This window comes from Linepithema humile, chromosome 1 (genome assembly GCF_040581485.1).
Source record: "Linepithema humile isolate Giens D197 chromosome 1, Lhum_UNIL_v1.0, whole genome shotgun sequence".
NCBI classification, from domain to species: domain Eukaryota; kingdom Metazoa; phylum Arthropoda; class Insecta; order Hymenoptera; family Formicidae; genus Linepithema; species Linepithema humile.
In genome coordinates this window covers 24,855,873-24,879,903 of record NC_090128.1, presented here as the reverse complement: position 1 = coordinate 24,879,903, position 24,031 = coordinate 24,855,873, and the positions used below count along the sequence as shown (strand labels likewise).

Sequence of the window (24,031 nt, the reverse complement as noted above, 5' to 3'; positions counted from 1 at the left end):
TCAGTTGCCGCTTCGTGCGACAGCCAGCGTTCTTTCTTCTTCTTGCTCCTTTCGTCGCTCACTACCTTCCTCTTCGCCAAACTGACTCTTCGCTCTTTCTGAGCGCACCCGGCAATTCTCTGTTCCGATCGGAATCTCACCTCGATCGCGAACATAAATTTGGTCCTTCGAGCCGGATTAAGGGCAATCAGTGCGACGCGTTAAAGTAAGTGGACAATAAGTAACAAATCGGCAAATCACCATGAGTGAACTTTTAGCGAAACAGCACGCGTTATTTCATTCAATCTCCCGGTCACTCGACAATTTTCGAAAGGTCGGGAAAAACAATTATACACCCGCAAAAATATGGTCGCGAGTGTCCGCCCTGAAGGAAACTTGGGCTCAGTGCATTGAGACACATTCATCCTTGCTGCAAGCCGTGCCAAAAGCAAAGTCGGTCGACTACTTCTGGAGTCAGCTTTTCGACACGCACGAAGACGTTTATCAGGAGATCCTGGACTACATGGCGGAGCGCCTCGAGGAGGTCGAACCGCCGATGACTTCCAACTTGGCAAATCATCGCAACAGTGGGTCTCCGTCGGCCTTTTTGCTGTCTCATTTGCCACCCATCAGCATTTCACCGTTTTCGGGCAAGTACGACGAATGAGAAAGTTTTCGCGATCGTTTTTCGTCGCTCATTATCAACAATAAAGACTTGTCCGCGTTCGCGCGCATGCATTTCTTATCGTCGAGCTTGACCGGGCGCGCTCTGGACACGATTAAGAACATTTCAGTAACAGCCGACAATTTCGAGATCGCTTGGAAAACTCTTGTGTCGCGCTATGAGAATAAACGTCGCTTGGTCGACATTCATGCCGCCGCGCTGTGTAATCTCCCGAGTGTTTCACGCGAGTCAAACGGAGTTATCTTCGGAGTTAAACTAACTGCGAGATAGAACAAATCAAGCAATCGCGAAGACATTTTAAACGATCTCCTCGTGTATACCGTCAAAAACTCGATCCTACTATGTGAAAGGCGTGGAAGCTCAAGGGGTGGGGGGGACGAAACGGCTATTCCTTCATACGCAGACATCGATCGCTTCATCGCCTCTCGCGCTCGCGTTCTCGAGGAACTGGCGCCTCCAAGCGCGACGAAACTCGCACGGTCGCAAAAGGCAACGAGCGCGACGGCGTCCGCAACGTCTGCGATCTCGTACCCACTGTGCAAGTCGGTCCATTTTATAAACAAGTGTCCGCAGTTTATCAAAAAAAGCCTGACTCAACGTGCGGAAATTATCAAAAACAGCAACCGTTGCATAAACTGCTTGAGCGCCAAACATGCGGTAAAATCGTGTCCCAGCAAGTACGCCTGTCGCACGTGTCAGCGAAAGCATCACTCGATGCTTTCGCTGACACGTCTCAATGCGGATTCTCCGTCAATTGAAGCAGCCAGCCCGCTCGACTCCGATGCACAAGCGAAGACCGCCGATACTGCGACCGTCATTGCATTAAATATGACGACCATAACTCCTTCGTGACCTCACGTGCTACTCGCGACCGCTAAAGTCCAGGCTCGAACAGCATCAAGTCGTGCCATCGTCATTCGAGCATTAATCGATCAAGGCTCGGAAATAACCTTTATGACCGAACAACTTGCGCGGTTCCTGAAAGTGCGCCGCGTTCGCGCGCCGGTTGCCATTTCTGGCGTCGGATGCTTCGACGCCAAAAATGGCGTCGCTTGTCGCTACGCCGCCAACATTATTCTTTCTCCCTGCGACAACTCGAAGCCGGTCCTCGAGATTTGCGCGTCTATATTAAAGTCACTTACGAGCTACGCACCGTCACCTGCGGTCTCTCCCGTCAATTGGGATCATCTCGCGGATCTTTCCCTAGCGGATCCGGATCCCCTCAGCGCAGATCCAATTGATCTTCTCTTAGGCGCCGATCTTTACAGTAATCTGATTCTTGAGGGCGTGCGAAAGGGTAAAAGCGGCCAACCCGTGGCGCAAAATACTGTCTTTGGATGGATCATCTCGGGCTCGACGGCGACTCGTAAGGCCTCGCGTAACGTCACCGTTCAGCTCCAGCATTGCGCAAACAATCAATCACTCGATCAGCTTCTCCAACATTTTTGGAAGATCGAGGAGTTGCCGCGACAGACACTACTCAGCCCCGAGGAGCAACAGTGCGAGGAAAAATCCAGCATGCTTTTTATAAGATCTATCAGCTCGTAGTACCATTTCTGATAAAGAGGAAAAAAATGTATATTTTGGAAACTTGCTTCCTTCAATACCACGATGCCTGCTTGTTTTCTTTAACCAACGTAATTATGCTGTTTCTGTAAATGTTAGGACAACTGCTTGCTCTTAACCAGTTGAATGGTAGATTTTTCCGAAAGATTTGTGCCAAAAGTGGTAAGAGCCAAAAGTTAAAATATCGAAAAACAGTGAAACATAGGTTCAAAGTTTTCGAAAAAGCAATTTTTCAGAATGGGTGTGGATTCCCCCCCCCCTTCCCCCGGGGCAGAATAGGGGTGTAAAATGTTAAATGGCACTATGGGTCAAGTGGGGATCATTTGAAAGGGCGTTTCAAGACAAGAACAATAATTTTTGAAAATGTTTACTACGACTTTCCAGTCAAAAGTGGAGGTGGATAAAAAAAGGGGGGTGGACTTCCGAAAAGTTATCACCTCCGATTTGGCTTATATTCAGCCTAAATACTTATTTTATCTAGTAAATAATATTCCCAAATAAATTTTTGGCGAAAATGCTCCCTCCGCCCCCCAGCTCCCCTCAAAGGTTAAAAAATAAAACTTTTTGTTAATTATTTCAGAAAATATTTATTGTACGGAAAAAGTTGTCAAACAAAGAATAAAGCTCATAAAAAGCTCTACAAATAAGGTCTTATACATATTTTAACTAACTCTAATATTTTAGTCGTTTTAACAATTAATAATCGCCATATTAGATCCGCCATTTTAAATTTTACAATTTTGACAACAGATTCGAGTTCAACAACTCAAAAAACCTTAGGATATCAAGTTTTATGCAAATCTGTTGAAAATTAGTGGAGTTATTTACAAATGTACATATATGATACATTACCACGTTTGGCACTTTTTTTTGTACATATATGATACATTACCACTCAACTGGTTAAGCAAAAGGTTAGTCTCCTCTATTTTTTTCTTAAACGGTTTTTTGATGCAAGCAAGTTTCGTCGAGGTGTAAGTAGATGTTGGACAATTTCTCTTCTGTTCAGTGATCGCTTTTGGTTCCGTTGGTTGCTCGTTTAAGCCTTTATAGAATGTAAAAAATAATAAAACATTGAAAAGAATTGTTCGACATCTACGATATAATTATGCACAACCAATGATTGACCTTATTGATATAGTGATTCTGCTTTTATTACAATTTTTATTACAATTTTTATTATTTTACGGTTTGGATGTTGAAGTTGTTCGGAAATAATTTCAGATTGAACGTATTCTTCATCACTGTTACATATTTATAATTACTCGAATGTTTCACTTTACATTAGGAATTTTTAGTAATGTTTTCGGACGTCTCATTAACCACTTCAGTGGTAGACTTTTCCGAAGGGTTTGTGCCAAAGGTAGTAAGAGTCAAAAATTAAAATATCAAAAAATGGTGAAACACGGGTTCAAAGTTTTTGAAAAAAGCTACTTTTTCGAAAGGATGTGGATCGTCTCACGTGTCCTGGGGTGGGGGGAGGGGGGTAGAATAAAGGTGGAAAATATTAAATGGCACTATGGGTTGAGTGGAGACTCATTTAAAAGGGCTTTTCAAGAGGAGAACAATGATTTTTGAAAATGTTTACTACGATCTATCAGTCAAATGTTATGATCGTGTAAACCAAAATGTGGGGGTTCGTTAAAATATTTAACCAGCTAATGATGTAGGTAAAAAAGAATTTTTTACTTCGATATTTCCAAAAAGCTCGTGTATCAAGTACTATGCGAATATATTAGAAATTGTTTAAACAATTAACAGTCGCTATATTCGATCTGCCATTTTGAATTTTGCAATTTTGAAATCAGATTCGAATTTAACAGCCCAAAAAACCTTAGGGTTTGATATATTATTAGAGGTTTGAGTCGTTTGTACAATAGCTTCTCAAATAATTTAGATATAACTGGGAGTAGTGAAATTGGTCTGTATGAAGCTATTTCCTTCCCCGGCTTATCTGGTTTTTTAATCATGATAATTTGAGCCAGTTTAAAACAGTCCGGTATATATTCCAGTCGAAAGCATGCATTGAAAATATACATAAGTTGCACAACTCCTTTACGCGATAATTCTTTTAGCACTCTCGGTGGTATTTTGTCAATACCTGGTGCTTTTTTTAGTTTGATGTTTTTGTCAATTTCTTGTGCAATTTCAAGTGGAATGACGTATTTGATTTGTTCATTCTTGCTGTATGTGATAGTGGTTACTATCTTAGACTGAATGTTATGAGGCTGGAATACTCTAGACAGGTGATTAGCAAAAGCTTCGGCTTTTTCTTCGTCCCGGCAAATTCATCTGTAACAGTACGCGCTGTTACTAAGTGCCACATGGGCTTCACGTGTACACCCCCCATTACGGGCCGCATTCCAATCCCCCAACTCGAGGGTAATAGCCCGAGAAGGGATAGCTGCCGGGTAGGGTAGCACCCCAAGTGGGGGGTAGTTACCGCGCTGAGTACGCCGCGTATCAACGGGTTGTTTACAACGGCGTAGGATCTCGGGGACCTGAAATCCACGGGTGTCGCCTCAGAAGGGCTTTTCGTTAGAGGGTAAAAATTTTATTTTTAATATATTTTTTTTTTCAAAAACAGTGGTGTAGGCTCTGGGGGGGGGGGCCGCGGTACGGTGGCGTCGGCTCCTAAATTTTATTCGGTTATTTCTTCACCTATTTCTGTTTCTTTCGATGCTCGTTTTAGGTCCTGGACGTGTACTTGTCGGTACCATCTGCCTTCAGAGTCTCGCAGGTCGACAATTACCGGTGAAATAATCTTTCGGATTTCGAGCGGCCCAATATATTTAGGGGGTAATTTAGCATTGAATACTTCGGCTTTGTCGGATAGTGGTCGTTCACGTTTCCACACGTGTTCTCCTATTTTTGGCCGCCAATTTCGTCGTCTTAAATTATAATGACGCTCTTGTCTTTGAAAGGAGCGTGCTAGTTGTATTTTTACTAGTTCGAAATCGTCTTCTAGTTGACGGTAACTATTTTCAGGACCTTTTATTTTGTAGCTATTACTCCGGTCTTCTGAATGCGGTCGAGATAATTCTCGGCCGTGATTGAGATAAGCCGGTGTGAAGCCGGTGGCTTTGTGTTTTGTGGTATTCATTGCAAATTGCAATGCTGGTATTCGCTCATCCCAATTTCGGTGATCCCGTTCAACGTATTGAGCAATCATTGTCTTTACGGTTTGGTTTGCTCGTTCGACGGGATTACAATGCGATGCGTAGACTAAAGTCGTATGGTGCTCAATGCCGAAATCTTTTAAAAGATCCTGAAATTGACGGGACGCAAACTGAGTTCCATTATCGGAGATAATTTGCTCAGGACAGCCATGTCGGTATATTAAACGATTGGTGACCTCACGGGCGAGATTTGTCGCGGTAGCTCGGCGTAATGGAACCATTTCAATCCATTTACTAAATCTATCTATCATGGTTAATAGCCATGTGTGACCTTGCTTGGAACGCGGTAAAGGGCCTATCAAATCTACGGAAGCTTGTTGCCAGGGTGCGATTACTGGAGTGGTGTGTAGATTTCCGGCTGGTTTTTCTTGTGGTGTTTTAAATGCCAAACAATTTTTGCAGCAGCGTACATATCTCGCGATCTCCCGGAACATACCCGGCCAGTAATAAATTTGTGCAATTCGCGCTATAGTTTTGGCGATGCCAAGGTGTCTTGTCGTAAGATCGTCATGAAGACGTGTTAGAACGGACAGGCGCTGATTCTTCGGTACACACTGCTTCCATTGCTCGGTACTTGGCGTTTCATGGAAGTTTAAATCGTGTATTATGTGCCGAAATAATTGCCCGTTTATGATTTTGTAGTCTGGTAGTTCTTCCGGTCTATTTTCTACCGCCGCCTTGATTCTATCGTACCATCGGCAAGCGGTGGTTCGACTGACAGCATTTGTTATTCGTTCTCTGGAAAGAGCATCGGCAACGCGATTTAGTGCGTCTTTACGATATTGAACATCGTAATCGTATTGCTGCAATTCAAAAGTCCATCTGTCAAGTCGTCCGGTAGGAGATTCTAATCGTTGTAACCATCGTAAAGATTGATGGTCAGTCAATACAGTAAAGTGATACCCTTCGTGGTAGTCACGCATTTTACGAATTCCCCAAACGACAGCAAGGCATTCCAGCTCGGTAGCGCTGTAATTCTTTTCTGCTGGATTAAGTGTTCGGCTTGCATACGCTATTACTCGCTCGCCATTCTCATGGTTCTGCGTGAGTACTGTTCCTAAGCCTTGAGTGCTGGCATCGATTTGCAGCACGAAAGGTTTTGTGAAGTCTGGACAGGCAAGCACTGGTGCTGTCGTCAAAGCCTTTTTAAAGTGTTGGAAAGCGGCTTTTTCTTTTTCTGTCCACCTCCACCGTGCATTTTTGCGCATTAATTGCGTAAGGGGCGCAATGACAGTTGAAAAGTCTGCGATAAAGCGTCGGTACTAGGAGGCCATTCCGATGAATTGCCGTATTTTTCTTACGGTTGTTGGAACTGGCCAATTCGTAATTGCGCTCACTTTTTCTGGATCGGTGCGGATGCCTTCCTTGTCGATTATATGTCCAAGGTATCTTAGGCTTTCACGGCAGAAATGGCACTTCTCTGGATTGAGCCGTAATTTAGCTTTTCGTAATCGGCGGAATACTTCGGCTAAGTGACCTAGATGCTCTCGAAAGTTCGGCTAGCGACGACGTCGTCCAGGTAGACTAGCACGTGCGGGTCGAGCTCTGGTCCTATAACGGTATCGAGTATCCTCTGGAAAGTTGCGGGTGCCGAGTATAACCCAAAAGGCATTACCCGAAATTGCTTGAGTTCTCGGCCAGGTATGGTAAATACGGTAACTGGTCGGCTTTCTTTAAATAAGGGTACCTACCAATACCCATTTTTCAGATCCAGAGTTAAGAGATAGCGGGCTCTTCTTAATTTCTCGAGGGTAGCAGTGATGTGCGGCAATGGATAGGCGTCTTTCTCTGAAGCATCATTTAATTTTCTGTAATTTATACAGAATCGGTGAGTTCCGTCTTTTTTTCTGACTATGACTACCGGAGAACTCCAGGCACTGGTTGATGCTTCGATTACGCCTTCGCTTTCCATTTTCTGGATTTTGTCGTCAATAATTTTCTGCATGGCCGAATTTTGTGGCCGATATCTCTGCTTTATTGGAGGTCCTGGTTTTAATCGAATATTATGTTCGATTAGGTTTGTGGGGCCTTTAATCCTTTCGAATTTCGGTAACTCTTTATCTAGAAATTCTTTTAGCCGGTATGGTTCTTTTGCCTTGTCAAGAGCCGGAGCGGTGGTAACAAAGCCGATAGTCGAGTGCTTATATTGCTGCTGAGCCAGAGGGGGCGGTAAATTAATCTGTAATTTAGCCCAAAGATCTGTCCCAATGAGAATGGGCGTACTTAGCGACGGTAATACCGCAAATTCATGATGAACTGTCTTTCCTGGTATTGTCAGTGACAGATGGACAGTCTGATTAATGGTTACTTCCGAACCATCCGCTAAGTGTATTGTTTCGCTCGTCGTGGTCGGCTTTTTTTTAATTAGTTGAGCGGTCTCGATATTGAGCAGTGAGGCTTTAGATCCAAAGTCGAGCAAAGCCCAAACGGATTTTTCTTCGATCTTCAGAAGGACATGCGGTCTCGGAGTATACTTTATTTTGATTCGGGCCGGGCGTACGCCGCTTTTCCCCCGACCCGTGTCTCATTTCCCTTTGGGGGGTGACAATTTTTGGTCAGGACTCCATCTTTCCCGCATTGGGAGCAAAACTTCTTAGGCGTGAGTTTGCAGTTCCAGCGGGTGTGCCCTCGCTGCTTACACCGCCTGCAACATTTGTCTTTGTTATATGTAGCTGTGGCGACTGGGTTTCGGTCGTTCCTCTCGGGGAACCTTGGTCGTCGCTCTTTTTGGCGTTGTTGAATCTTTTCTAGATTCGCGACCTTTGCGTGCAGTTTGCTCAGCGTGTGAATATTCTCGAGTGGAATATATAATTGGAGATCCGGGTTCATATTTTCATAGATCTGCTCTAATTGCTCTTGCTCCGAGTACCCTCCGGCTCGTCGCATTAGCGTCTGCAATGCTATGGCAAAAGCGTCGAATGACTCGCTTGGTTGCTGCTGCCTGCCTTGTATCTCTTGTCGCGGGTATCCTGGTGGCAGGTAGAACGCTTTAAAGTCCAGACAAAAGTCGTCCCAAGAATTCCAAGAGGCCCTATGGTTTCTAAATCATAATAAAGCGTTGCCTTTCAATGCTTTCGGTAGGCCGAGGAGTAGCTGCTCGTTCGTAAAGCCATATTCCTGGCCGAGCTCCTCTACCCGTTCCAAGAAAGAGAACGGATCCTTGCCATCAAAATGGAGGCCCCATTTCCTCATTTGGTTTAGGAGCTTTGCCCGCTCCATAATACTTAATACCAATGGAACAACCAGTTCCTCCACTGGTTCGTCGTCGGCTTTGGCCGAATAATTGCTCTTCTGCATATTGTCCAGGTTACCCGCGGAAGATTGAAATAGATCAGGCCTTCGCGAAATAAATAGCCGGAGTCGTTTTCAAAGGTTAAGTCCCGGTACTATCAATGTTATAGGATTCTAATATCTCGACAACTTGATCTTTAAGTAAGTAATTAACCCATGTACTTATTTGTCTCTAAATCTGGAGTCTTTTTTTACTTTTAAACCGGTCCCTGTTCGGGCGCCATGTAACGGTCCGCATCGTTACGCACCGCCCGTGAGGCGTAAAAACACGTAATTACAACGTATTACAACGTAATTAGAATCGGAAATTTTATAAATATCTCGAGATTCACAGCAAAGTAGAATAACTGTAAACCAATGAATTAAATTATAAATACCTAATTATAAATACTTAAATATAGTGTATCAGAGTGCCTTGACATGATTAGTGGTTTTAAAAAATCGTTGAAAGAATACAGATGAATAGTCCCCAATATTGTGGTGACGAGAATTGAGGCGAAATGTTCGCGTGCAAACTTTTGTCCTCTATGATATTTATTCACATCCAACCATTTCGGTTTTTTCATTGATGGTGAATCTATTTAGCGATAGCAGGCTGGAATTAAGCTTCGTAAAGATTGCGGTACATTTGGAAAGAATTCAGCGATATTCTCATTTATCCAGATATATTGCTCTTTTACGATTCGGATGTTGAAGTCGTTCGAAAATAATTTCAGATTGAACGTATTCTTCATCACTGTTACATATTTATAATTACTCGAATGTTTCACTTTACATTCGGAATTTTTAGTAATGTTTTCGAACGTCTCATTAACCACTTCAGTGGTAGACTTTTCCGAAGGGTTTGTGGCAAAGGTAGTAGAGTCAAAAATTAAAATATCAAAAAATGATGAAACATGGGTTCAAAGTTTTCGAAAAAAGATACTTTTTGGAATGAGTGTGGATCACGGACTAAGGAATAGAGGGACTGAGTCTAAAGTCCTAGTTTAGGCGAGAGGGGATGGTAATTCAAGCGTGCGGGGGGGACTGCTTTCCGCCATATTGATGTAGCGATTCTTACACAGAGATTCTGTGTCTGTGACATGGTTACACTCGTGTAGTGGTGCCACTAGACATAACGAGTGACAAGCGTAAAGAGATTAGGCGGTTTTATTATTGTTGTACTATAAATTTTATAAAATACTTTAACTTTTATTACTCTGAGGCTCTGCATACAGTAGACAAAATAATAGAAATAGCAATAATCATTTAATATTAAAAAGAGAAATTATTTTACATCTAACAAGAGAATAAAATATATTAATTAGTTCCAATTCTTATATCTTAATTCATGCATTAATTTTTTCTATTCTTTTTATTTTTAAAATAAATAATTCCAATTTCTTATTTCTAATATTTAATAATTATTCCTATTTCTATTTCCTATTTCTATTTCCTATTTTATTTATTGTGCGCAGGATCTGACTTTCATTTCTCACACATACGCAAATAGTGAGTTCTATGTGTGGTGATTACTAAACGAATATAGCGGCCCCCCCCCCCGCCGCAAACGTGCTCCCCCGGTACAGCTTGTGCTCCGTCCCTCTATTCCTTAGTCCGTGGTGTGGATCGTTTCACATGTCCTGGGGAGAAGGAAGAGGGGTAGAATAAAGGTGGAAAATATTAAATGGTACTATGGGTTGAGTGGGGACTCATTTAAAAGGGCTTTTCAAGAGGAGAACAATGATTTTTGAAAATGTTTACTACGATCTATCAGTCAAATGTTATGATCGTGTAAACCAAAATGTGGAAGTTCGTTAAAATATTTAACCAGCTAATGATGTAGGTGAAAAAGAATTTTTTACTTCGATATTTCCAAAAAGCTCGTGTATCAAGTACTATGCGAATATATTAGAAATTGTTTGTTTAAACAATTAACAGTCGCCATATTCGATCCGCCATTTTGAATTTTGCAATTTTGCAATCAGATTTGAATTTAACAGCCCAAAAAACCTTAGGGTTTGATATATTATTAGAGGTTTGAGTCGCTTGTACAATAGCTTCTCAAATAATTTAGATATAACTGGGAGTAGTGAAATTGGTCTGTATGAAGCTATTTCCTCCCCCGGCTTATCTGGTTTTTTAATCATGATAATTTGAGCCAGTTTAAGACAGTCCGGTATATATTCCAGTCGAAAGCATGCATTGAAAATATACATAAGTTGCACAACTCCTTTACGCGATAATTCTTTTAGCACTCTCGGTGGTATTTTGTCAATACCTGGTGCTTTTTTTAGTTTGATGTTTTTGTCAATTTCTTGTGCAATTTCAAGGGGAATGACGTATTTAATTTGTTCTGTCTTGCTGTATGTGATAGTGGTTACTATCTTAGACTGAATGTTATGAGGTTGGAATACTCTAGACAGGTGATTAGCAAAAGCTTCGGCTTTTTCTTCGTCTCGGCGAATCCATCTGTCGGTCTCATCTTTAATTGGAGGAGTTCTAACTATAGGTCTTTTAAGTTTTTTTATTGCTTTTCACAGGGAATAATCAGCGTCTGCTTCTGTGAAAAGACTTTGTAGGTAGGCTTCAAAGTTTCTGTTTTTGTTTTCTTTAATTAGCCGATTCAATTGGTTCCTAATGCGGTTGAATATTTTCTTGTCTTCGGGATGTCTTGTTAGATTCTCCGAACTTTTCTCCTTTCTTTGATCATCTCTTTAATCTCTACAGGATAGGATGTTTCTTGTTTCAAATTATTTTATAATTAATTAAATAAGTAAATTATTTTATAAATTAATTTCTTGCTGAAACAAAAATATCAATGAGCATTAACTCAATAACATTAACTCAACGTTTCGATATTTCATTGCATATATAATTGCATTTTTTATAAAATTTTGATTTTTTTATAAAATTAAGTAAAATAAACAAAAATCATAATACACGTCCATCACCAGTGATATATACAATTAAAAATAATATAATTTTATAATTTCAAACTCTCTCATTATTAATACATAGTAGACAAATTTGACAACTGCTTTTTTGATATTTCTTGAAGTTCTGCATGTTTTTCCGGGCTGTAATTTGCCGCTTTATCTATTATTTTCCGTAGGACTTTATTAAAAATTGCTCGTAAAATTGAAAATTTTAAAGCATGACGTAATAGGAATCTAATATTATTAAAATAACAAAATTACAGAATATTCACACATTTTGCAATACTCATTATTATATAATAATTGAGATTTTACCATTTTAGAGGAATGTAAACTTTAAAATAAAATTTTTTAATATGAAAAAAAATTAATGACAACGTGAAGAATACGCTTTAACGCGTATAAAAAAGTATTAACTTTAGAAAAAATAAATAATAATATAGGTACGTCTTTATGGACAAATTCTTTTTTTATATTTTGGCATTTATACTTTTTTCAATGTTAAGAACTCAATATCGAATAAAATTGGTTATTATACTTAGGAAATTAGTGGTGAATTGACTACGTAAATATTTGTATAAAAATATAAGAAATATAACTTACTTCCATATTTTATAAGCACACCATTCTAAGTAAATGAGCGACTTATACAAATGTAACATGTTTAGATTTAACAAATCTGTTGCGATTAATATCATCACTTTATAAGGCATGTAAATGAACGGATAATAATTAAGGGTACGATGAGACATCTCGTCATATGCTCCCATTCTGGTGTAACATCCTTCAAATTTGGTATTATCCAATATTGATACAGATCTTGCATGCGTTGTTTTATTTCCAGGGTTGGGAAGTAACTCGTTACTTGTAACGAAGTTACAGTTACAGTTATTTTTTTTCGGTAACTCTAACTTAACTTCGTTCCTTTTTCTTCATCTATAACTGTAACTTAACTTAGCTACATATTTATGGTAACTAGTAACTAATTTAACAGTTAATTTAATATTCTATATACGGTTGTATTAATTGTAAGAATTAGGGCCTATCCAGAGAAACTTGTATAGTCGCATAAACATATGCATAAGGAAAGGAACAAAATTGTCATGGGATTTGTCATATTAAGCGTAGATTCGATATTTAAATAAATAGACGGATAACTGTATAGATATTAATTATGAAATTCAACAGAAATAAACAAATTCTCATTTAAAGAATGCACTCCCACTCAGTAATAAATTATCTTTGAGAATGATTATCATATAAGCATAAAGTTGAGACTTTAAGAAGAACTACGATGTTTCGGAAAGTTACGACTGTTTGTATAAAATTCGTGAATTTTTAAACTGAAAAATTTTAATCCTATAATTTTTATTCTAAGTGTATAATAATATATTTTAAATTATTAATTAATTTAATATTTTAAATGCATTTTTATTTTAAGTTTAAAACAATTGTGATTTATTACATATAAAATAATATAACATAAAATTAAGTACCTATGTAGTATATAATAAGTTATTATAATAAATCTTGAAATGTAAGATTTGTATATTTAGAATAGTAATGCACATTTATTGCAAAAAAGTAACTGAAAAGTAACGACTCGTTACTTTTTGAGTAACTATAATTGTAACGTGTTACTTTTTAGAATCGGTAACTTGTAACTGTAACTAGTTGTATTTTCAATGATAAGAACTGTAACTTTAACTAGATACTTTTACAAAATAACTTTCCCAACTCTGCTTATTTCCTCGAGGCTACCACGACGAAAGTTGTGCCTGACAAGTTACATAAGCATAGTCAAATATTGTATATTGAAAGATCTATATATATACAAACATTTTTTTATAACATTTTTTACTAACTTTTTACTTTTTACTTACACATCTATTCTTACTATTACTTACTTGTCTTCTATTCCAAGAAAATATCCGTAACATCTCCACATATGACATAAGGCTTCCAAATCATCATCGGTTGCGTTTATTCCAATATCTTCCGGCCAAAGTATAAGCGAACTTATAAAGCAGCATTGCATGACTGCCATATCCGCATTATTTATACTTTTTGGTCTGCATGGTGTTATATTGAGAAACGTATAAGGACGTTGCCTAAAATTCTCAAATGGACATGCCGCGGCAAAATCTTTTTGCAATAATTTGTGATCCGGACACCATGGCTCCGCAATTTTGGACGCATTATCGATTTGCTCGTTATCAAGTTTAAATATTTGTTTCTCATTATCAAATGCATCTTACGCTCATATACCATGTCTTCATAAGCAGGCGTTCCTTTAATCCAAGGCTCTCCGTTGTACCAATTAAAAAAGTGTTGTATAGTCGATAAATATCTTGCAAATTAATAACAAGTTTTGATAAAGGCCATATTAACTAAACTTATGTAAAATGTTTTATAATCAACGTATGTAATAGTTTTATAACATATCGATTAATTAGAATCGAAAAATTTATAAATATCTCAAGGTTCGCAACAAAGTAGAATAACTGTAAGCCAATGAATTAAAATATAAATACTTTTTAAATCCTAAATATAGTGTATCAGAGTGTTTTGACATGATTACTGGTTTTAGAAAATCATTGAAAGAATACACATGAATCGTCCCCAATATTGTGGTGACGAGAATTGAGGCGAAATGTTTGCGTGCAAATTTTTGTCCTCTATGATATTTATTCACATCCAACCATTTCGGTTTTTTCATTGATGGTAAATCTATTTGGCGATAGCAAGCTGGAATTAAGCTTCGTAAAGATTGCGGTACATTTGGAAAGAATTCAGCGATATTCTCATTTATCCAGATATATTGCTTTTTTACGGTTTGGATGTTGAAGTCGTTCGGAAATAATTTCAGATTGAACGTATTCTTTATCACTGTTACATAATCTTATTCACTCGAATGTTTTACTTTATATTGGGAATTTTTGGTAATATTTTCGGGCGTCTTATTAAAATCTACCATTTTTAATGAATATTTTTTTGTCATGCAATAATACAAATCACTTTTGTTATGAGTTTGATAAGCTACATAAGTAGCGTTGTTTAACTGCTGCGATTTTTGCGTTCTGTTCGAAGTGCGGCTGTTAAATATTGACCTTTTCATTGCAACGAGAAAGTGGACTTCAAGGCGGGAATGGGTGGGGTTCGATCTTTTATTTTGAAACCGCATTGAACGCGACTAATTTGTCCAGTTTCGCCGTTTAAGTTTTCGCATTAAGGTTGTATGAAGTGGACGCCTCTGAGTCATATTGCCGGAATCATATAAATTACCTAGGAATAAATTACCTAAAGATCAAACTGTCAATTAACATTATTTCATTCAGATACTGGCCAAGCTCAGAAAACGAGTAAAAAAGAAAAAGGCCGTATTGGCAATCCCCGCATTTGCCGGATTTAACACTCTGCGATTTTTATCTGTTCTCAAAAGTGATAGGTGCGTTGAAGAGAGCCCATTTTCAGTCAATGGAAAAGGTGGAGGTGAAAACGGCGGACTTGCTGAGGAACTAAACAGCTGATGAGCTAAAACTGCTTTGAACAATGAAAATCGCGTATGTATAGGTAGAGGTGGGAAGTATATTAAACGGATTATAGTTAAATTGTTAACTTATTAAATAAACTATATTTTTTATATTTCATATTTTACCAGTTCCATTTAATTGCCATACTCGTATTTATTTATTTATCTTAACGTATTTATTTATGCATCTTAACTGATTGTAAGTGTGACAAATGTGGAAAATATTTTTATCTTCATCTGCGATTGACTTATTATCGTAGAAAGGTCGTATTTTTCCTTAATTTTATATAATTATGCATATACTTTATTATTCCACTACACAATAACAGATATCAGATAAGAAATAACAAATAACGATATCAGACAGTAAATAATAGATATGTGATTTACATATGAAGCCTTAAATTATGGTCGCGCGACATTATTTCGTGGAATTTAGATTTCAATATATTGATATCTTTATTTATCATGTAATTCTTAAGCCATAACGCAATTAAGAATATTTTATTATTTCATGTGATAATGTGTCATTGAATCAATCTATTCTATATTGCAAGACACTTCTTTTGTTTGTCGTTAACGTGTCGTGTTCTTGAGCTGTTATTACAGTAAACTTTAAAAAAAAAGTAGTATAATGTTATTGAAATACTTTCTGATTGTAAGCTGTTTAATGCAACGGGACAAGAGTATATTAACTTCTTTAAATGCAATTTTGTGGTAAAAATTAGAAATTATATATAAAAAAAGTAATTCTATAAAATGAGAAAAATGCAAGATCTCATTTTTAGTAAAAATTCTATTTAAATTTTGTTAAACCACATATAGTTTTTTATTATACATTTAATGTATAATATTTAATTAAGTACTTTACATTAACTCGACACTCAAAAAAATAATCTTGCAATAATAGCTAAAATTTTCTAGGTGTAAAAAATTAACTAAAACAGATAAATGATTAGCAACTGTTGTGATATCGCATATGTAATTACTTAATCAGTTTAGATGACAAAAACAGAATATATATCTGTATTGTTTGTGAACTTTAAAAAGAAAGTTTCTCTAAAGCGCCTATCTATATAAGATCAATCACGTGTTAGATCATGCAATGAATAACATTTAGCAATGGCACCTAAATTTTTCAGAAGCTATTGCTAGAACATTACTGCTATAAATTCTGTATGTGACAAACAATGTTTTCACAGATACGAAAAATAGCGATACATTCTTGTTGCGATATCTAGAAATCTAACTATATGCGAAATATTTTTTTGAGTGGAGAACTTCTTACACTCAAAAAAATGATCTTGCAATAATAGTTAAAATTTTCTAGGTGTAAAAAATTAACTAAAACAGATAAATGATTAGCAACTGTTGTGATATTGCATATGTAATTACTTAATCAGTTTAGATGACAGAAACAGAATATATATCTGTATTGTTTGTGAACTTTAAAAAGAAAGTTTCTCTAAAGCGCCTATCTATATAAGATCAATCACGTGTTAAATCATGCAATGAATAACATTTAGCAATGGTACCTAAATTTTTCAGAAGCTATTGCTAGAACATTACTGCTATAAATTCTATATGTGACAAACAATGTTTTCACAGATACGAAAAATAGCGATACATTTTTGTTGCGATATCTAGAAATCTAACTACATCAGCGAAATATTTTTTTGAGTGTACATTTAGTTTATGTTCATAAGAAGTTTCCAATCAAAGATATTATCTGTTCTTTCTTCGATCATTCCTTTGCAGTCGTCTTGTTATTAATGATAATTCACAAACTTCTGCTAAGACCATTCGACGACTTCGATGATGAGAGACACGAAAGAATATTATCTCGCAGATGTTTGATTGGTCTATTTTACAAGAGGTCGAAAGATCAGACTCAAAATATAATCGCCTGCATTCCAGTATGAATGCGGGTGCTGCGGCTTGTATTGCGTTGACTTACATCATTGGCAGCAAGACCGAAAGCTAACAAAAGTGCAACTCGACTCCGATTCGAGGTTATCGTCTATTGTTAAACATATTGCAAGCAAACAGGTCATGATCGGTGTCGACGTTACGTCGACAGTGAATTTTGGCTTCAGTTTTGCTCTGACAATACTCTTGGTTCCTTCACTTCTTATTACGCATGCAGGTAATTATCTTTGTACATTCGAACTTTTGAGAACACGTGAAGAGAACTGATCTCTGCGCTGGTGCAACTAAATTTAATGGTTTTTTTATCCGCTCGGTATTATTTCCATACTTTCAATATTCTCAGAATCGTAATTTGTTGCATATATTATAAATAATTGTAAATAAATATTGTATATAATTTCGGCGCTAGTGCTTTTGGATTATTATTATATTATGGGCTATATTGCGTCAATATATTTGGTGTTTTTAAGTCGTAACGTGAACAAAGAACTGTTGGATATGCTTTGTAAAGTGAAAATATCCGAATTATGTCGTTATGTAGGAGAAAAGTATTCGAAGCATTTTGGACCAGAGCCGAAATTACGTAGGTATCGACAAGTTCGAATAAACGATTCACTTTTGATCGTTACTATAATTTCGCCGCGATACAGTTCCCATACAGCACAAAACATTGCAGCAACATTGCGGCAATATTGCAATGTTCTTGCAATGTTGCTAGAATGTTGCAATATTGCCGCAATGTTGCTGCAATATTCTGTGCTGTATGGGTTTATATATGCACGCTTTTCGTGCAACGACATGCGATTGCAGAGGGCGTGAAAAATTATCTGCTGCATCTAGTTACCACGAAAAAATTCTTTAAATCTGCTCTGTTTACACGATGGGGTGTATATGTTTGGAAAGAGCTCGATCACTTCTCCGTGGACAATCATCTCGCAAAGCCGCCGTATTCTTATCGAGGCCGTCCAATTACCGAGAGCAATATACAGGTCAGAACGTTATTTTTTCATTATCAATCTGGAATTTGTTAAACATAAGATTGCTCTGTCCTAGGATTATATAAGCGATGTTACATCAAAATTTCTCCCAATAAAACTATCGCCGTGGCAAGTGCACGTAATGAATTGCTTTCTGCGAGGTGAGGAACGTCAGATATGTCTTGTGCGAGCGCATCATTTGCTCCTGCGGCAGAAGCATTTGACTTTGGCGGATTTTTTACCATTGAAATATTCGACGGACAACTGGACGTGTCAGGAGAGCGATTCGCCGTTCACCAATTTGTACGAGGGCTGTATGATAAGTACCCGTGTTTAACGACAGAAAGCATCATTGACTCAAAATCTGTATACCATCGTTTAACGTCATCTTCTAAACGACGCCAGTCAAAATTTCAAACAGATTTATCGAGTAGTTTGTTTTGACCACTGTTGAATGTGGACAAGGTTATGTTTGTTTGCAACTATGGAAAAAGAGCAATATCGGTCAGTGATTCGATTCCTTTTTTTGGATGGGAAGACGTGTGAGGAAATCAAAGTGAAGTTGCATGTCGTTTATAAGGACCATGCACTTTCGATGACTACCATCAGATATTGGTTCAATGAATTTAAGCGTGGCCGAACATCCGTTTTTGATGAAGAGCGCCCAGGTCGTCCGATTGAGGTGACTACGGAGGATATGGTCAACAAAATCCATGATATCGTGTTAGCAGACCACCGGGTGAAGATCAGAGAGATTGCTGACATTGTAAACATTTCAATTGAACGCGTACAAAATATCCTACACGAAAAATTGGGCATGAGAAAGCTATCGGCGAGATGGGTGTCGCGTTTGCTCACAGTGGAACAAAAACGGAATCGCATGACAACTTCGAAGCACTGTTTGGACATATTTAAGCGTAATCCGAAAGAGTTTCTGCGGCGTTTCGTCACTGTTGACGAAACATGGATCCATCACTACATGCCAGAAACGAAAGAACAGTCAAAACAGTGGATTTCACCTGCTCCAAAGAAGGTAAAAACGGTTCCATCGGCCGGAAAGATCATGGCCACCGTTTTTTGGGATTCGCGAGGCATCATTTTCACCGACTATTTGGAAAAGGAAAGGACAATCACGGGGCAATACTATGCCGATTTATTGGGCCGATTCGACGCTGAATTGAAAAGAAAACGGCCTTATTTGGCGAAGAAAAAAGTGCTCTTTCATCATGACAACGCACCAGCTCATTCGTCCGCAATCGCCACTGCAAAACTGGTCGAATTACGCTACGAATTGCTGTCTCATCCACTCTATTTTCCAGATTTGGCTCCCTGCAATTTCTATTTATTTCCAAACATGAAAAAATAGCTTGGCGGAAAGCGGTTCACGTCAAACGAAGAAATCATCACCGAAACAGAGGCCTATTTTGCGGAGTTCGACTGTTGTCATGTAAACGCCCCGCTATGCCGTTGAGCGGTGGCGCTGTATGGCGCTGTAGACGGTGAGCGCTTCTCTCTTACTATGTCGGTCTTGTCTAACTTACTTCCGGTTTCTTCCCGTATATAAAAATAAAGCTCTCGTGCTAATTTTCTTCAAACAATTCTTTTTATTCGTACCAATCCTCAACAGGTTATGGGCCCAGAGAATTAGAAATTAGTGGAATTGTCGGTATTTTGTTGTGCAAAGTAATATTTCGGCAAAATTGCGGAATTACATGGTTAACCTATCGTATTGAGCTCGCGTGTGAAAAGGTTAGAATCGAAACAATGGGAAAAGAATTTGTTATCGAAAAACTCCGCGGCTCGGAAAACTACCATACGTGGCAGTTTGCAATGCAAAGTGTTCTTGAATTCGAGGAACTCGATGGCACGATTGCAGAAGCGAACACTGAAACCGACCCAACAAAAGTTAAAAAAGCGAGAGCTCGGATTATTGTTTCGGTGGAAGAATCACTTTACGTGCACATCCAAGGTCACACGACGGCGATTGGCGTCTGGACGGCGTTGAAACATCTGTTCGACGACAAAGGTCTCACACGGAAAATAACGCTGCTGAGGCATCTCATCACCGTGCGCCGCGATGAATGTAACTCAATGACGGAATATATATCGGAGATTTCATCAACGGCGAATAAATTGGTTGGCATCGGATTCGCGATCACTGACGAGTGGATCGGTGCGATTATGCTGGCTGGACTCGGTGAGGAGTATCGTCCGCTCATTCTCGGACTGGAAAGTAGCGGAGTGGCACTGACCACCGATAGTGTAAAGACCAAATTGCTCGATGTGGACAGAGGCCATCAAGGTGAGTCATCGTCAGCACTCCTAGGTCATCCGAAAGCTGGCGCAAGCGGCGGAAAGAAATCGGACAAAAAGAAATTCGGTTTTAAATGCTACAACTGTGGCAAGGTCGGTCACAAGCGGTCCGAATGCAAATCGAAACCGAAAGCTCAATCGGAGAACGCGAAGCTGACGAATGCATTCATGGTGAACGATCGAATGGTGGCCAGCACGAACTGGTACCTGGACAGCGGAGCGTCGAGACACATGACGCCGCACCGAAACATCCTGCAGAATTTTCGGCCAGGAAATTTCCCGGAAATTTTGACCGCCAACAACCAGAAGTTGAAGGTGCTTGGTAGCGGCATGGTGCTAGTGTCAATCGACGGTGTGAACATCCAAATGAAGGAGGTGCTCTACGTGCCGCAATTGGCGGCAAATTTGCTGTCAGTGGCGAAAATCACAGCAGCTGGAAACAAGGTACAGTTCGATGGAACAGACTGCCGGATTTACAACCCGAGAGGTCAGAAATTACTGCAAGCGCAAATGCGGAATGGTGTATACGTGGTAGACAGCAATGCGATCGAGTGTCGTCTGGCGAGTGGCGACATGGTTGGTGCCGACGGAATGGAAAAAGATGCAATGGATTGGCACAGGAAGCTCGGACACCTGAATATCGGCGACATGATTCGATTAAAGGGCCTGGTTGACGGCCTCGAGTTCGACGGAAATGGTGAAGACGTGAAGGAATGCATCACGTGCATGATGGGGAAACAATCTCGGGCCCCATTTCACTCGTCGAATACGGAAATTAAATCGACGGAAATTCTGGAGTTGGTGCACACGGATTTATGTGGGCCAATGGAAGTGACATCCAGTGGAGGAGCCAGGTACCTGTTGACATTCATCGACGATTTCTCCAGGAAGGTATTCGTCTATTTTCTAAAATCAAAAGCGGAGGTGAGTGACAACCTCAAGGCTTTCGTGAAGATGGTAGAAAGGCAGACAGATCGACGAGTTAAGCGCATTAGGTCCGACAACGGGACTGAGTTCGTAAACGGCGCCAACAAGGCATTTTTCAAAAATGCTGGAATCATCCACGAGACGTCATGCGCCTACACCCCCCAACAAAATGGTGTAGCGGAACGCATGAACCGGACGCTGGTGGAACGTGGAAGGTGCCTACTCATTGATGCGGAATTGGAAAAACGCTTTTGGGCTGAAGCGGTTAACATGGCAGCCTACGTCGTCAATCGATCGGTGAACCGTTCGCTTGGAAGAAAAGTTCCAGAGGAAGTATGGCGTGGAAAACGAATTGACGTGTCAAACTTGAAAATCTTCGGCACGCCAGTAATGGTACTCATCCCCGAAATCTACAGAAAAAAGCTCGATCCAAAATCGAAGCAGTTGGTGTTCGTCGGATATTCGGAAACGCAGAAGGCAATGCGGTGCCTAGACGTCAAAAACGGAAAGGTTTTTGTGAGCCGTGACGTCAAGTTCCTGGAACCTCGGAAAGCAAAGGTAATAGTCAAACATTTTATTGAAGATAATGTCGACGTCATTCCAGAGAAGCCAGAAAAACAACCGAAAGGAGTTGGGGGCGCACGCCAGAGAGATCCCGAAGATGATCGAGGCAATGATGGTGGCGAAACCGCCGTCAACAACGCTGCAGATGGTCGGACTACAGGCACGCCGGATAACAACATCGAAGGCAACGAACCCGAACTATCACCGGAAGAGGCATTGCGGAAATCGCGGCGAACCCGGAAGCCACCTGAACGACTCGGAGACTACGTTACCTACCGAGCGGAAGACATCGAGCGTTCTGGCGAACCTGAAACAGCGGAAAAGGCGCTGGCTGGACCGCACGCTGTTGAATGGAAACTAGCGATGGACGAAGAAATGCAAGCAATGGAAGCCAACGGAACGTGGACATTGGAGGAACTACCCGAGGGTAGGAAAGCAATCAAGACCAAATGGGTGTTCAAGAGAAAGCTCGCCGAGGATGGGTCTGTGTTGCGATACAAGGCTCGCCTGGTTGCCAAGGGGTGCTCTCAGAAGTATGGACTTGACTACGTCGAGACATTCTCTCCGGTAGTGCGTTACACATCGATTCGTCTCTTGATCGCACTGGCCGTAAAGTGGAATATGAAAATTGACCAGATGGATGCGGTGACTGCTTTCCTTCAAGGCGATTTAGATGAAGAAATCTTCATCGAGCAACCGCCTTCGTACAGCGATGGAAGTGGTCGCGTGTGCAAGCTAAAGAGGGCTATGTACGACTTGAAGCAGAGTGGTCGTCAATGGAACATCGTTTTAGACAACGTTTTACGATCGTACGGGCTCGAGAAGTCGAAAATGGACCCGTGTGTGTACCACACAAAGAATACATCACTCATCGTGGCAATCTACGTTGATGACTTTCTAATTTTTTGGCGGGACAAGGAAGTGCTGAACCGCCTGAAGCTTGAGTTTGGGGACTCACTTCAAAATGAAAGACTTGGGCCGAGCCCGAACGTGCGTTGGAATCAACATAATATACGTAGATAATGGAATAGCAATTGACCAATCGTCGTACATCAAGAACATGTTGATGCGGTTCGGAATGGAATTTGCGAACCCGTTGCCGACTCCCAGCGTTCCAAATGAAAAACTGTCAATCAACATGAAGAAGGAAGGGGAAGACACAAGTAACATTCCCTACCAAGAGGTTGTAGGATGTCTCTTGTATCTGGTTCAAGGAACGCGACCAGATATTGCATTTGCTGCTGGGAACGTGAGCAGGTTTAACACAAGCCACGGACAAGTTCACTGGACCGCCGTCAAGCGGATCTTCAGGTATTTGAAAGGAACAATTAATTATTCAATTCTTTTTATTCGTTCCGATGACCTGAAGCTCCATGGGTTTGCTGATGCTGACTGGGGTTCGGATGTGGACACCCGCCGGTCATGCACCGGATACGTTTTTATGCTGGGCACAGGCAGTATCTCATGGCTCAGCAAACGTCAACCAACGGTAGCTCTGTCCTCAACCGAGGCAGAATACATGGCCATGGCAACGGCCACGCAGGAAGCAGTCTGGCTGAAGCAGTTTCATGAGCAGTTCGAGAAAGCTGAGGCAATTCACCTCGAATGTGACAACCGGAGTGCCCTCGACATCGCGACTACGGACTGTTATCGGGCCAGAACCAAGCACATTGATACGCGACACCACTATGTACGCGAAAAGGCGATCGACGGAACTATTGAATTACTGCACGTTCCAACTGCCGAAAATGTAGCTGACTGTCTCACCAAAGGAGTGACGGGCCAGAAGCAGAAATTCTGCGCTCAACGTATGGGTCTGCAGAGTATCGTAAGCCAAAGAGTTGGTTTGGACCTTCAGTCCAACTGACCATCATCCTAACTTTTGGGCCATTTGGATGAGTCACTAAGGCTCATCAGGCCAGTGATATTAATGTACCTTAGCTTTATTTCCTTGAGTTCCTTTTTAGATTGTAGCTTACGATAAGTTGGGGTGTTGTCATGTAAACGCCCCGCTATGCCGTTGAGCGGTGGCGCTGTATGGCGCTGTAGACGGTGAGCGCTTCTCTCTTACTATGTCGGTCTTGTCTAACTTACTTCCGGTTTCTTCCCGTATATAAAAATAAAGCTCTCGTGCTAATTTTCTTCAAACAATTCTTTTTATTCGTACCAAT

At 40.0% G+C, this 24,031-nt stretch overlaps 1 protein-coding gene and 1 pseudogene across 1 annotated transcript; one reads left to right on the top strand and one right to left on the bottom strand.

The window, feature by feature from the left end:
- Positions 1-1,618: 1,618 nt before the first annotated feature.
- Positions 1,619-2,212, top strand: LOC136997275 (uncharacterized). Its single transcript, XM_067347845.1, has one exon. It carries the CDS (start codon positions 1,619-1,621, stop codon positions 2,210-2,212), a length of 594 nt encoding a protein of 197 aa, XP_067203946.1.
- Positions 2,213-12,217: 10,005 nt separating this feature from the next.
- On the bottom strand, positions 12,218-14,337 carry LOC105669899 (uncharacterized; annotated as a pseudogene).
- Between the last annotated feature and the right edge of the window lie 9,694 nt (positions 14,338-24,031).